The sequence below is a fragment of the Canis lupus genome, chromosome 6 (assembly GCF_048164855.1).
Source record: "Canis lupus baileyi chromosome 6, mCanLup2.hap1, whole genome shotgun sequence".
In the NCBI taxonomy this organism is placed as follows: domain Eukaryota; kingdom Metazoa; phylum Chordata; class Mammalia; order Carnivora; family Canidae; genus Canis; species Canis lupus.
Window position 1 is genome coordinate 3,455,752 of NC_132843.1, and position 16,623 is coordinate 3,472,374.

Here is a 16,623-nt window from a genome sequence, read left to right on the forward strand (position 1 = left end):
AGGGTGGTGATACCGAGCTCTGCTGGGCATAGAGCCTGCTTAAGATTCTCCCCCTCTCTTTCTCTCCCTCCCTGCCCCTCCCCCCATTCTCATGTATGTGTACTCTCTTTCAAAAAACTAAAAATAAAGTCATAGTTTCTATTTTCTAGGAGATTGTGTACTCGCAGGGATGAAAATTTTCTATTCCCTTGCATTTTTTTATGTCATACACATAAACAACCAGAGATCTAAAGTAGAATATTCCAAATGTTTTGATCTTTAGTGGATAAAATGTCTATAGTTAAGCCATCTTGGATTTCTTCAGAGGCAGCCTCTACAGGTATGGATTGTCACTACTGATTATCCAGTTATAATGATCTTTGATCTCTTCTCAAGTTTGGTGCTTAATTCGTTTCTTATTGACATCTTAAACTCCTCTTCTAAATTCTGTCTTCATTCACCATTTTGATTATGGTTTTTTAATTTGCATCCTTCAGGCCTAAGCTGAATGAGGTCTCCTCTAAATACCCTTATATATTTATCACACTCAGCCCTTTTCTTTAAAACCAGTTATCCTGTTTATTTGCTGCCTCACATGTATCACTTGTCTTGCTGGTCTCTTCCCTTACTCATTGGTGTCTGCCAACTGGAAAATTATCTCAGCAAGGGCAGAGACCTTTTTTCTCTAATTCACTGATGTATCCCAGTATAATAGGGCCTCTGTAAATATTTGATCAGTGTTGCATGAATTAGAGAATCTATGGTTCAGCTACTGTAGATCTTCTTTCATACCATCTATTTTGAATCTTGGTCCTTGGTCCCCTAACACTCTAGACTTGTCTCCAGAATGCAGAGCCTCCCTTCTAGGCTTCCTCACACTGGTTTGTGCCTTCCTCACACTGTGGCCTGGCATCTCTTCCCTGGGCCATGGCAAAGCCTCCTAATGTTATTTCCCTTTTCGTGTATAATCTACTTACCAGGGTTATTCTCCTGTGTAGAGATCTTGTTGGCTTCTTGTAGGTAGAAAGTTTAGACCCTTGACATGACATAGGGGACCATTCACAATCAGGCCTTGATCTTACCTCTCCGGGCTCTTCATTCACTGTTCTATATGCAGTCTCTCCTCCAGTCCCTGAGCACTCAGGGGCTCTATATCTACCTAAATTGCCTTTCCCCCCTCTTCTCTCACTTAGAAAATGCTTACTTATTCTTACAACCTAACTCAAATGTCCACTACTCTGAAATGGTTTTTCTGATTTAATTTCTTTATTCTCTGTATTCATTCATAGAGAGGTCTGCTTTTGCTGCTATCACTTATCATAGTACATTGTAATCATTGTTACTGTTACAATAAATTATAATGAATAAACTGCTTATTGTAATGGCAAGAATTGGGATTAGTGCTACTTTTTAATATTTTAGAAATGAGAAACTACAAAGTTGCATCTTGAGATAGGAGGTGAGGAGGATGTGAAAGAGGTGTCTGTAAACCTCAACATGGAGAGAAGCAGTGAGGGAACTGGGCAGTTTGGTGAAAGTTTGAGGGAACATAGCAGCCATACTTAGCTGTTACAAATGCTGGTGAGCAACGAAGCACTCAATTTAAGAACTAGGATCGGTTGGCAAAATTCATTCATTCAAATAACAGATACTTAATGTGTCTCCTGTGTGATAGGTGCCACTACAGTTAATAGCTAATAATTATTTCATAATTACTCTGTGTTAAATTCTGTTCTAAGGTTTATATGTCCATTATAATTTCTGTAGTTATCACAATGAGCCATGCATAAAGCACCATTATTACTTCCATTTTTATTGGGGACACAATAATGAACAAGATAAACATAATTTCTGTCCTCACAGAATGTACATTCAAATAGGGATGACAACATAGGAGCAGCCATTCCAGCAGTGTGATGAGGGTGAGTGTGAGTGAATGCGGGACCCTGTGGAAGCACCTAAGAAGAGCACTTAACCTAGGGAATGAAACATTTCATTTCCTCTGACAATAAAAATAGCTACAGTTGTTTAAAAGTAGTATTATGCCTAAACTGATATTCTGCTCCTGAAACTAATCATACAGTATATGTTAACTAAATCAAATTTAAATAAAGAATTAAAAAAAATAAAAATAACATTATGCTTCTTAGACATCCAAGTCTAAGAACACAGAGAGTTCCAAACAAGATCAACCCAAGGAGGTCCACACCACAGCACATAATAATTAAAACATCAAAGAAATTAAAAGCAGCAAGAGAGAAACAAAAAATTCCCTACAAGGGAAAACTAGTAAAGCTATCAGCTGATTTTTCAACAGAAACTACAGGCCAGAGGGGAGTCCTACAACCAAGAGTACTCTATCCTGTCAGGTTATCATTTCAATTTGAAGGAGACATAGAGTTTCCCAAAGAAACAGAAGATAAAAGAGTTTATCACCACTAAACCAGCCTTACAAGAAATGTTAAACTTCTTGAAGTGTGAAGGAAATGGCCATAATTAGAACATGAGAAAATTATGAATAAAAAGATGTAAAATATGAAAATGTGGAGAAGATAGTAAGAAGGGAAGAGAAAGGGGAAAATGATGTTTTTCTTTTTTTTTCAAGAATGTGTTTGAACATAAATGATCATCAAATTAATGTGGACGACTGTTTCCTTAGGTGGTTGTGTATGAGTTTCATGGTAACAATAAATCTAAAACCTATGGTAGATACACAAAAAATAAAGAGAAAGAAAACCAAACATAACACTATGGAAACTCATCGGTTACAAAGAGAGCAAAAGAGAGGGAGAAAGGAACAAGAAGAACTACAAAAAACAACTAGGAAACTATTTTAAAATGGCAATAAATATTTATATATCAGTAATTAAATGTAAATGGCCTAAATGCTCCAATCAAAAGACATAGGGCAGCAGAATAGATGAAAAAACAAGGCCTGTCTATGTGCTGCTTACAAGAGACTCACCTCAGACCTAAAGACATGTACAGACTGAAAGTGAAGGGATGGAAAATCACTCACTACGCAAATGGAAGGGAAAAAGCCAAGGTAGCAATACCTACATCAGACAAAGCAGGCTTTAAAACAAAGATGATAATGAGACAAAGGGATACGTACATAATGATAAAGGGATCAATCCAACAAGAGGTTATAATAATTGTAAATATCTATGCACCTAACACTGGAACACCTAAATACATAAAGCAAACATTAACAGACATAAGGAGGGAAGTTAATGGTCATACTATAGTAGTAGGGGACTTTACCACTCCACTTATATTAATGGATACATAATCCACACAGAAATTCAGTAGGGAAACTATGGACCAGATGGACATAACAAATCCGTCAGAACATTCCATTCAAAAACAACAGAATACACATTCTTTTCAAACCCACAGAGAATATTCTCCTGAATAGATCACATATTAGGCCACAAAATGAGCCTCAGTAATTTTTTTTTTAAAAGATGTATTTGTTTGAGAATGAGCGTGAGCACATTAGTAGGTCAGAGGCAGAGAGCAGAGGGAGAGCATCCTCAAGACGACACTGCTTGCTGAGTGTGGAGCCCAGTATGGGGCTTGATCCCAGGACCCTGAGATCATGACCTGAGCCGAATCAAGTGTTGGTGCTTAACTGACTGAGCCACCCAAGTGCCCCATGAGCCTCAATAAATTTAAGAAGATTGAAATCATACCATGCGTCTTTTCCAACCACAATGGTATGAAACTGTAAACAAATCACAAGGGGAAAAGAACTAGAAAAATACAAACATGTGGAAACTAAACAGCATGATATTAAACAACCAGTGGGTCAATGAAGCAATAAAAGAAGAAATAAAAAAATACATAGGGACAAATGAAAATGAAAACATAACTGTCCAAAATCTTTGGGACATGGCAAAAGCAGTTTATTTGTATTTTTTCATTTTTTAAAAGATTTTATTTATTCATGAAAGACATAGAGGCAGAGACATAGGCAGAGGAGGAAGCAGGCTCTCTGTAGGGAGCCTGATGCAGGACTTGATCCCAGGACCACTGGGATCACGACCTGAGCCAAAAGCAGATGTTCAACCACTGAGCCACCCAGATGACCCAGCAAAAGCAGTTTAAAGAGGGAAATAAATAGGAATAGAGGCCTGCTTCATGAAACAAGAAAAAGCTTGAATAAATAATCTAACCTTACACCTAAAGGAACTAGAAATAGAACAAAGCCCAAGGTGAGTAGAAGAAAAAGGAAATAATAAAGATCAGAGCAGAAGTAAGTGACATAGAGACACAAAAGAACAACAGAAGAAAATAAATGAAATCGAGCTGGTTCTTTGAAAAAATAAACAAAATTGGCAGACTCTTAATCAGTCTCATCATGAAAAAAAAAGAGAAAGAGCCCAAATAAATAAAATCAGAAGTGAGAAGAAATAACAACTGATGCCACAGAAATACCGAGGATTTATAAGACAAGACTGAAAAATTACATGACAACAAACTGGACAACCTAGAAGACGTCGGCAGATTCTAAGAAACATAGTCTTTCAAACTGAACCAGGAAGAAATAGAAAATATGAATTGGTCAATTTTAAGTAACACAATTGAGTCAGTAATCAAATAAACTATCAAATAAGTCGAGGACCAAATGAATTCACAGGTGAATTCTACCAATTCATAAAGAAGAGTTAATACCTATTCTCTTCAAACCATGCCAAAGAATAGAAAAGGAAGGAAAATTTCCTTATACATTCTACAAGGCCAGCATTATCCTAAACCGCAAGCCAGATAATGACACCACAAAAAAGAAAACTAAGGCCAATATTCCTGATGAACATAGATGAACATAGATGCAGATCTATTGAGGATGAACATAGATCCTCAATAAAATATTAGCAAACTACATACAATACATAAAAAGATCATTCACCGCAGTCAGGTAAGAGTTATTCCAGGGATGCAAGGATGATTCAATATTTGCAAATCAACATTATACACCACATAAACAAAACTAGGGATAAAAATGATATGGTCATCTCAATAGATGCGAACAAATTATTTGACAAGAGTCAACATCCATTCATGATTAAAAACTCTAAACAAAGTGAGATTACAGGGAACATACCTCAACATAACTAAGACCATATATGAAAAATTCACAGCTGACATCATCCTTAATGGTGAAAAACTGACAGCTTTTCCTTTAAAGGAAGGAATATAAATAAACATAGAATGTTTATTCTTGCCACTTTTATTCAGTATAGTACTAAAAGCCCTTATAGCTACAACAACCATGACAAAAAAGGAAATAAGCATCCATATTGGTAAAGAAGAAGTAAAACCTTCGCTATTTGCTGAAATCATGATACTATACATAGAAAACCCTGAATGCTCCATCTGAAAACTACTAGAAGTAATAAAAGAAATTCAGTAAAGTAGCAAGATACATAATACCCAGAAATAGTTATTATTTCTGTACATTAATAATGAAGTAACAGAAATTAAAAAAAAAAAAAAACACCATTTACAACTGCCCCAAAAAGAACAGAATACCAAGGAATAAACTTAACCAAAGAGGTAAAAGACCTATACTGCCAAAAGTATAAAACACTTATGAAAGAAACTAAAAACACAAATAAATGGAAAGATATTCCATACTCATGGATTGGAAGAATTAATATTGTTAAGATAGCCATATAACCCAGGACATTCTACAGATTCAGTACAATCCCTATCAAAATACCCACAGTGTTTTTCACAAAACTAGAACAAATAATATTAAATTTGTATCGATCCACAAAAGACCCCAAATAGCCAAAGCAATCCTGAGAAAAACAAAGCTGGAGATACCACAATCCCAGATTTCAAGATGTACTACAAAGCTGTAGTAATTAAAACAGTTTGGTAACTGGTACAAAAATAGACACATAGCTCAATGGAACAGAATAGAGAGCCCAGAAATAAATCCATGATTATATGGTCAATCTATGACAAAGGAGACAAGAGTACACAATGGGGAAAACAGTCTCTTCAACAAATGGTGTAGGGAAAACTGGATGGCTACATGTAAAAGAATGAAACTGGATCACTTTCTAACACCATATACAAAAATAAACTCAAAATGCATAAGAACTAATTATGAGGGGCAGTTGGGTGGGTCACTCAATTAAACATCCCAACTCCCAGTTTCAGCTCAGGGCATGATCTCAGGGTCCTGGGATCAAGCCCCGCATTGGGCTCTGTGCTCAGCAAGGAGTCTCCTTATCTATCTTCCTCTTCCTCTGCCCCACTCTAAAACAAATACAACCTAAAAAACAACAACAACAACAACAAAACTAAATATGTGACTTGAAACCATAAAAATCTGAGAGGAGCATATAGGCAGTAATTTCTCTCACATCAGTTATAGCTGTGTTTTTCTAGATATGTTTCCTAAGGAAAGGGAAACAAAAGCAGAAATAAACTGTTGGGACTACATCAAAATAAAGTTTTTGTACAGCTACTGAATGGGAGAAGAGATTTGCAAATGAAGTATCCAATAAAGGGTTGATATCCAAAAAATATAAAGAACTTTTACAACTCAATACCTCAAAAAAAAAAAAAAAACCTAATCCAATTAAAAACTGGACAGAGGACCTGAATAGATATTTTTCCAAAGCTGTCTCCTGGCCATATATACATATAAAGCCCAGCATCACTTATCAGGGAAATGCAAATCAAACTCTCAATGAGATACCACCTCACACCTGTCAGAATGGCTAACATTAAAAAGAAGAAATAACACATGTTGGCAAGGATGTAGAATAAAAGGAACTCTCATGCACTGTTGGGAATGCAAACTGTTGCGGCTACTGTGGAAAACAGTATAGAGGTTCCTCAAACAACTAAAAATAGTTACCAGATGATCTAGTCATTCCACTGCTGGGTATTTACTGAAAGAAAATGGAAACACTAATTCAAAAAGATATATGCACTTCTGTGTTTATTGGAGTATTATTTACAGTAGCCAAGATGTAGAGTATTATGCAACCATTAAAAAGGATGAGATCTTGCCTTTTGCAACGACATAAATGGATCTATACAGAGAGCAGACTGATGGTTGCCAGAGGGGAGAGAAGAAGGTGAGGGGTTGAGAAAAAGGGGTATAGGGTTGTAAGAGACACAGGCTTCCAGTTATAAAATGAATAAGGCACAAGAGTAAAAGGCACAACATAAGGAATACAGTCAATGATGTTTTGATAGTGATGTGATGGCACATATGGTAGCCACACTTGTAGTGGGCCCAGCATGATGCATAAACTTGTAAAATTACTAAATGATACATCTGAAACTAATATATTAGTGTGTGTCAAGTATACTCAAAAATAACAATTTTTAGAAAAATTAAAATACAGTGGCACCTAGGTGGCTCAGTCAGCTAACACTTGATTTTGGCTCAGGTTATTATCTCAGGATGATGAGATTTAGCCCTGCTGGGCATGGAACCTACTTAAGATTCCCTCTCTCCCTCCACGCCTGCCCCACCCACCCACCCACCCACCCACACACACACACCTTTTTTCTGTCTAAATAAGTAAATAAGACCTCATTCTTTTTTATTATTTATTTTTTATTGGTGTTCAATTTGCCAACATATAGAATAACACCCAGTGCTCATCCCATCAAGTGCCCCCCCTCAGTGCCCGTCACCCAGTCACCCCCACCCTCCGCCCACCTCCCTTTCTACCACCCCTAATTCGTTTCCCAGAGTTAGGAGTTCCTCATGTTCTGAAAGACCTCATTCTTAAAAAAAAAAAAAAAAAAAATAGCATCGTGCCAGAGTCTTGATTTTCTGAATGTTTAAATTATCCTTAGTTATATGTGACTTTATTTTAAACCTTGTCATTTAAATTCTTCCAAATGATTAAATCTTGCCCTAAATTTAATAAAAATCTTGTGATGAGAGGATGATCTTTACATGCCTAGATTGAAGCCAGTTTATCTTTAGCTGCTAATATTGGAATACTGGAATTCTGAGGTAAGAAGATGAATTGGAAATGAGCATGGCTCATTATGAATCTTCACAATATTATATGAATGTTTCTACGCTACATAACAAATACTACTGTGATACTTCATTAGGTGTCCTATTATCATTAGTCCTGTATAAGAAATCAGAATTTCATGGTGAAATCTTTGAGTTCAGTTTATCTTAGAGAAGACTATTACCAAAATATTTTACCTAAAGTAGAATATCATGCACACACACGTATAAAGTATCTTGTTAGGGGAAAAACAATTTTTTTTTTTGAAATTGACTATACTGTTATTAAATATTTTTTATCTTTTTAGAAAACCAAATAACCGCATTTTATTATCTGTAATTGGTTGAAGAAAATCAAATTAAATATTTCCCACCCACCACCTCTTATCAGCCAATAGCCAGATCCGCCTATGTCATACCATTGCCAATGACCAGTTACACTAAGGTATCTGTGTGTGACGTGACTTCTGACTATATTCTGCTTGACTGTACTCAGATAAAGCCACAAGACTTGTCTCATTCACATATTGAAGTATATTTTAATCAGCTTTCTCATATTCCCCCCTTTCATTCTCCTCATGCCTGCTCACAACACCTCCAGTAATAAAATGGTAGCATTTAAGTTAGCTGGAAATTCCCCTCTACAGCTAAAATGGATGAATGTTCTTCCAAGTGGGGAACATACCCTGTTTTGAAAGAAAGGATTACCACCAGATGTCTGTTTGTAAGGTTGCCATTTGTTCATTTTAATTAGATCATTCGTCATTAACTTTTCAGGGCCTTTGTCAATGTCTGTCTCTTTTCAATAGATTTATTATTTTGTGAATGTTAATAAATTTTCAAAGCACTCACCTCATCAGAAATAACTAAATTACCCTCTCTGCCCTAGATATCTTTGCTCTTGTCACTACTCTCCCTGCCTAATGTTGCAGAAGAATCTTTACTTGTCTTGTAACTTCTTCAATTTAATTAACTTCATTTTAACAAAATTCACATGGTTCAAACGCCCCAAAATTCAAAAGTGTTACAGTAAATTATATCCTTCTGCTTCTATCTCCTAGCCACACAGTCCCTATCCCACAGACAACAAATTTAATTAATTTCTTCTTTGTCCTTATGGAGACATTTTATCCATAACTAACAAAAATATATTTTTTCTTTTTTATGCTGTTCTGAACTTTCCTTTTTTCATTTAATAATATATCATGGAGATCATTTTATATCAGTACATGGTGTTTATATCTTTTATGTCTTTGTAATATGTTGTGTGAATATACTGTGATTGATTTAATGAACCCCCTATTGACAGTTACTAGATTACTTCCAATCTTTTGCTATTACAAACAATGTTGCAGTAGATAGTTTTAAAGCTACTTTTCATGAGTATAATCATATGTGTAGGAAAATTAATTGCTGGTTCAAAGGAAGTGTGCATTTAAAAGTTTTATAAAAAGTATGAAATTGGGCAGCTCCGGTGGCCCAGCGGTTTGGTGCTGCCTTCAACCCGGGGTGTGATCCTGGAGACCCGGGATCGAGTCCCACATTGGGTTCCCTGCATGGAGCCTGTTTCCCCCTCTGCCTGTGTCTCTGCCTCTCTCTCTCTCTCTCTCTCCCTGTCTCTGTCTCCCTCTCTCTCTCTCTCCCCACCCCCACTCTGTGTGTGTGTCATGAATAAATAAAATCTTTAAAAAAAAAAAGTATGAAATTGTCTTCAGTAGAGTTTTACCAGTTGGTACTCTCCTTAGCATTGTGTAAGAGGGTCTGTTTTCCTACACAATATGTTTTCTAAGTGATAGGTGAAAATTTGTATTCCATAGTTTTAGTTTACATTTTCCTTATTACGAATGAATGAGATTAGATACATTTCATATGCTTAAGAGACATTTGTATTTATCAGTTGCCCAGTTCGTATCCTGTGCCCATTTTTCTAATGGAGTATCAGTCTTTACTTACTGATTTTTTTTTAAGATTTTTATTTATTCATGAGAGACACAGAGAGGGAGGCAGAGACATAGGCAGAGGGAAAAGCAGGCTCCCTGCAGGGAGCCCGATGTGTGGGACTCAATCCCTGAAATTGGGATCAGGCCTTGAGCCAAAGGCAGACACTCAACCACTGAGCCACCCAGGTGTTCCTGACTTTGTTGTTGTTGTTGTTGTTGTTGTCATTGTTTTTTGAAGATTTTATTTATTCATTTGAAAGAAAGTGAGTGAGAGAATGAGCAAGCGAGCCACAAGCAGGGAGAGGGGCAAAGAGAGGGGTAGCAGACTCCCCGCTGAGCAGGGTGCCCTTATGATGTGGGGCTGAATTTCAGGGATCATGACACTTAACTAACAGAAATAACTTTTTGTGATATAATTTGCAGATATTATCTATGATATTTTAATGATTGTTTTATGATTATCACTGCATTTCTTTAAATATGAAGAGTTGATGAGTATGAAAACTGAAAGGGTGATTATGTATCTAGGGAGACACTATGGGTACAGCTACTTGGAGCAGATGGTCATTAAACCCTCAGCCTATGTGTGTGTGTATGTTAGCAAAAATATTGTAATATAGGAATGATACTCTTTTCCTAGAATGTGGAAATGAATTTCCTTCATTTTGATGACTTTGTCTGTAGTTCTTCTAATTTCTTCAGAAATTCAGTCTTATAAAAATTATCAACTTACAGTTTAGTATCTTAACATTTTACATTTTCTCATTAAATAAAATTCTGACTTTCTCTCAATTTATTGTAGTTATCTTCTCCCTGTCATACCCCTTAGGGAGAAGAGTATGTTATATCTTTAAGAAAGTGCCATAAAACTTAATGAAAATATAAATCATATTCTTCAATAATTATCCATTAACTCTTTAATCTACATAGGAGACTTTCAGTTATCAGAAGAACTGTTATAATTCCCTGGGAGTTTTTTATACCCTAATTTTCAAAATACTAATTTGGGGCTGGTAAATAAGATAAAATTCCTTTTCTTGCTTTTCTCTGTGGTAAAAATATCTCAGGACATCATGGCTCTTAATCTTTGTAGCTGACATACATGTTCTATTTATTACAGGCAACATTTTTTTGTTTTGTTTTGTTTTGTTTTTTTACAGGCAACATTTGTATAAGTGATTTTGTCACTTGGGAAATGGATTTAGCAATTTCTTTGAAAGTATATTAGCGTATATTGAGTAAGAAAAAGTTTAAGGAATTATTAAAACATACTCCTTTTTACACATTTAAAAGTTTCTAACTGAAAACGTGTACTCAGTACATAGAGGATATCAATAAATGATAGTTTTAAATGGTTAACAGTATGGAGGAAAACTGTCATTATCGGAATGCTTTTATTAACATATCTTTCTAATACGTGAATATATTTACAAGGATGGGCATTTATGTGTGAGCTGACGTTGAACGTACACAATTGAATTAAAATTACTCTTTGGGCATTTGATATACTTGTGATTCACAGAGTAGATTTTATTTATTTTTTAAGATGCCAGAAACAGAAAGTGTTGTCATGGGATAGTTCTAATTGCTAGTGTGAGAATGGTTATATCAGAAATGCAGAGTTAATTGCCATGTGTGTTGTAATGTAGAATGTTCTCACCATATTTCAAGCACAAGTTGGCATCGTTATTACATTTTTACATACAAAAAATCTATTTAGAAGCTAGAATGTAATTGACAGAAGTTTGCCACTAAAACTAGAAAAATATGTAATTTACTTTCAAATAACTCATTTTTTCTGCTAAATCTGAGATTTCTAGTTGCACATTTGTGCAGGCTTGTTCAATTATGGTATTCACAGATTCTCAACTATTTGATTTATTGGTGAGTCAAGACTTTGATTTCATGAAGAGACTAGAGAAAGGTTTCATTTGGTAAAAGAATAAGATATTTTTTGATGGAGTAAAAGTGTTCACAATCAAATTCTCAAAAATATGTATTGGCTTATAATAACTAATACTAAATACTTAACATGACAGTAGATTAAATAGATTAGAGCAGTTAAATGACTTGTATAAAGTCACACAACTAGGAAGTGTCTGAACTACAATTTGTGCTACTATTCAGACAAACGTCAAATTCTTGGAGTATATATTTAAACTATCTTTAGTATTATAAAGAGTGGATAGTTTTTCTTAGTAGCAGTGAGTTAGGGATTTTATTAGAGCCCAGAGGTAAAGGTAGAGATGCATAAAGGTGTAACAGTAAGACCATCTGGACTATGTTTAGTCAGGAATGTGTTGGAGAACAGTAAAATTTAAAGTTGGGTGGGAAAGGGACCATATGCTTCTCATGTTACTCCACCAGAATACTCCTAAAACACAGATGCATGAACTCATATTTCTGGATTAAGGGGACATACTAAATCATAACTCTTTCAGTTGCAAGTAACAGAAATCCACTCAAATTACCTTGGGTAGAGTGGGGGAAGATGTACTAGCTCACATAAGTGGGAAGTCTAAGAGTAGGCTAGCTTTAAGCACAGCTTGATCTAGTGTCTCAAAATCTGTAATTGGGGCTTTCTTTTTCTCCCTAGGATGGGCTTTTACTAAAAAGCAGGTAAGATGACAGTCTATAACCTACACCTCACATTCTCTCAGTTCAGTAACTCCAGCAGAAAATCTTTTCTCTTAATTGGGACAGAAATACCTCGGAGGAAAATTCAGTCATGTACCTGTTTAAGAACTATTTGCTGTGGTCAGGAAAATGGGTCCCACTCGTTGATGGAGGATGTCTTCACCCTTGTGAGTTGGCGATGAGGTGTACCGGGCAGGGGGTTATTAGCTCTACTCAAACTGTATGGGCTGCTTTCTTCAATGGAAAGAAGGAAGGGAGAAAAGGTTTCTAGACAAAACAGATGCCCACTGAGGGATATACTGTTTAGTGCAAGTCAAAAATGTTTTTGAGGGGATCCCTGGGTGGCTCAGCGGTTTGGTGCCTGCCTTTGGTCCAGGGCACGATCCTGGAGTCCCAGGATCGAGTCCCGTCTCGGGCTCCCTGCATGGAGCCTGCTTCTCCCTGTGCTTGTGTCTCTGCCTCTCTCTCTCTCTCTGTGTCTATCATGAATAAAGAAATAAAATCTTTAAAAAAAATGTTTTTGAAATCATGCATTTTGTCTTTAAAATCCATATAAATTTTGTTTTATACACCTGTATCTGTTAAAATATTTTAAACATTCCATATGTAGATTGAGTTCCCCCAGGAAATGGATTCTGAGGGGCAAAATTTGAATTCAAGAGGTTTTATTAGGAATTGCACTGGGGAACAATTGTGAGGGTGGGTGAAGGAAAAGCTGAACTATGATGCAGATACAGCAGGCCTCAGCCAATCCCACAGGGAGCTTGGAAGTTGAGATGGCCCTTCAGAGTTGTATCAACGGAGGCAGGGAAGCCTGATCTGTGTACTTCCACATGGACCCATGATTGGATATGGGCTACCCCAGAGATGGGGCATACCTGCGGCAGGGTAGCTCTTTGCTCCGAACACTGAGTGCAGCTCCTGGAGCAGAATTAAGCCATAAGCGTTTGTCAGCCCATAACTCCAGCAGCCGGTGGAAGGGTCGGGGGCGGGGGGGAGGTGTGCATGTTGTAGAGCTGGACAGCTTACCACAGCATCCATCACATTATCTGTGAGTAAAATGCACTCCAGGGAAATGTGTCATGTTTATATGTTATTGTAAATGCTACCTGGCATATCACTGTACTGTTTGACTAGAGGTCCCCAAAAGTACAGGTACCCCAGTTTGAAGGCCACAGCAGGGAGCCTAGGAACCCACCATAGAGAAGTGAAAAGATTAACCAAATGAAGAAGAAACTGGAGCAGAAGAAACCGCTAAGAGACTTGTAATGAACTTTGGTAGTAACAGTAAGAATCAAGAAAAAAAAGATAAATATTTTCTCTTGCCAAAGACCATCCATCTTCTACTATCCCTATACTGTTTGTCTTGCCTTCTGTTGTCTAGATCCTAGAATAACCTAGAGACCATTGATAAAATTTTAAAACAATATAGGCTTGTAAAAGTGAGCTTCTGCATCATGTTTTCTGCTTTTTTCATTATCTTTTGGTTTATAGATCATTGGTAAGCAATATAGTACTTTTTGAGGAGTCAGTCTTAAGGTGATGGGGGGAATAGGACAGAAAGAATTTAGTGCAGTATGGGGCTCTTTGTTTTCATGGCTCCAGATCGAAAGGTTAGAATGTTGGCCCATGTAGACACACTCGATCATCTCAGGCATTAAGGTTGCAAACCATTTTATTTTGGTGCAGACTGAATCTTGTTGACCTGTTTAGTGTTACTGTTACTTCATTTCTTCTGTGTGGTGTTAGGCAGATTAATTTTCCCTTTTAATCTGCTTATTATTTATCTTATCATCTGTTGATTGAATGAGACACTTAAATGTAATGTGAGCTTGAGTTACATATTTATTTCCCTGGAGAGCATATTTTTTTGTGTGGCATAGATAAGAGTTTTCTACTCACCCTGCCAGTGAATTCTGAATTTAGAGAAGAAAATTCAGATTTTTCTCTGAATATTTTTCCCTTTCATTGGGCTTCTTATTAAAGTTGACATGATAAGAGCTATTGAGATTTAAGATTTGACTGTTCTTGGGTAGGCTGGGTGGTTCAGTGGTTTAGCGCCACCTTCAGCCCAGGGCCTGATCCTGGAGTCCCAGGATTGAGCCCCATGTCAGCCTCCCTGCATGGAGCCTGCTTCTCCCTCTGCCTGTGTCTCTGCCTCTCTCTCTCTCTCTCTCTGCTTCTCTGTCTCTCATGAATAAATAAATAAAATCTTAAAGAAAATGACTGTTCTTAGCTTAAATATCTTAATTGTCTTATTTACCAAATACAAGGCATTTTTAGAGATTTGAGGAGCCCATTAGTGAACAAAATACACAAGAATACTTCCTTATAAAGCTTAAAATCTAGCAATGAGAGGCAGCCAGTAAACATATAAAGTAAATCATATAGACTGTTAGAAGGTAGGATGCTTTTTGGAAAAAGTCATAGACTAGGGGAATTGCTAGTGACAGGGTATGGAGCTTGGGATTTGTATAGGATGGTCAAGGTAGATCCCATTGAGAAGGTGACATTTTGAGCAAAAATGAGAAGGGGATGTGTGAGAATTAGTTATGTGAATATGTAGGGTAAAGCATTCTGGCAAGAGGGAACACCTAGTGCAAATGCCCTAAGGCCAGAGTGGGAAGAAATAGTAAGAGATGAGGTACTTATTCTCAGCTCTTGATTTTTTTGGGGTTGGAGAGGAAAGAGCACTGCTATTGATAGATGTCATAGCCTCATAGAGTCCCTAGGTGCCCAGAGGCAGTTCACCTCCTTAAATCTCTCTCTCTCTCTCTCTCTCTCTCTCTCTCTCTTTTAAAGATTTTATTTATTCATGTGAGACAGAGAGGGGGGGTGGGCAGAGACATAGGATGAGGGAGAAGCAGGCTCCCTGCGTGGAGCCCAATGCAGGACTTGATCCCAAACCCCAGGATCACACCCTGAGCCAAAGGCCGATGCTCAACAACTGAGCTACCCAGGTGTCCCTCCTTAAATCTCTTTTCTTTCACTATTTTAATTATAAGAAGCTGGAAAAAACACTCTTCTAGTCAACAGAATAATATATACCTCAAGTCATTGTTTTTGTCCTCAGAGGTGTTTGAATTAAGAGATCTGCAGTGGATATAAGAGGAAGAGGGGTTAGGTTATATGGAAGAAGTAATAGCTATGAGATTTAAGGCTGGATTGAATATGGGGGTTGAGGAAGAGGGCAGTATCAATATAGTTTAGGGGGGTTCAAGTTAATATGGTGACAAAGGTTTAGCCACGAGACCTAGAAAGAAAGTACAGTTAGCAATCTCAGTTCACCCGTCTGTAGTTGTGTATTTATTCTGGTCTACCATGACTGAAATCTACAGAGGATATATTCTGTACTATCTACTTCAATAACACTTCTAAATGTACTTTGTCTGAAGGTATCTGTTAGAAATTTTAATTTGAAAGGTAACTTAGTGAAATGTCTTTACCTAAATGTTTTCTTTTTATTTTAATTGGTAGAATCTTAAGAAGATTCAAGAAATGGAAAAGACTGATGAATCTAACACAGATCTGGAAGAGCTGAAAAATGCTGACTGGGTAAGAGAGTTGGGCATTCTGTGTTCTATTTAATGTTGAAGATATAGTGTAATGTGGTTTTGGGGGGTTTTGTTGTTGTTATTTTTTAAAGATCTATTTATTGATTTTGGAGAGAGAGTGTGAGTGGGGGGAGGGGAAGAGGGAAAGAGATGGAGAAACAGGCTTCTTGCTCAGTGGGAAGCCCAACGCCTGGCTCAGTCTCAGGACCCTGAGATCATAACCTGCACTGAAACCAACAGTCCGATGCTAAACCAACCAAGCCACCCAGGCACCCCATGGTGTAATTTTTTAAAAAAATACTTGCTATTAAGGGCTATAATCTGTATTGATATTGTATGAATTTGAATGCTGAGTCTTAACATTTCAGGAAATGTGTATTCCCCATTTTACTAAACTAAATAGATAAAACTACCCCCAATGTCTTCTAAGAATTTTGGTGTTTTAAAAGAAGTATTGATCTTTCAGGCACCTGGATGGCTCATTCAGTTAAGCATCTGTCTGCCTTTG

General features: G+C 36.9%; 1 protein-coding gene across 11 annotated transcripts in view; it reads left to right on the forward strand.

The window, feature by feature from the left end:
• Window positions 1-16,623, forward strand: part of LOC140634911 (centrosomal protein of 76 kDa) — a 234,552-nt gene that overhangs the window by 146,002 nt on the left and 71,927 nt on the right. For all 11 annotated transcript variants that reach the window (XR_012032235.1, XM_072828642.1, XM_072828644.1 and 8 more), the window contains one exon: window positions 16,039-16,116. Coding sequence is in view for 10 of the 11 variants with exons in the window: in XM_072828642.1 (XP_072684743.1) it covers window positions 16,039-16,116 (78 nt within the window). In the remaining variant the exon portion in view is untranslated. The remainder of the gene's footprint in view (window positions 1-16,038; window positions 16,117-16,623) is intronic.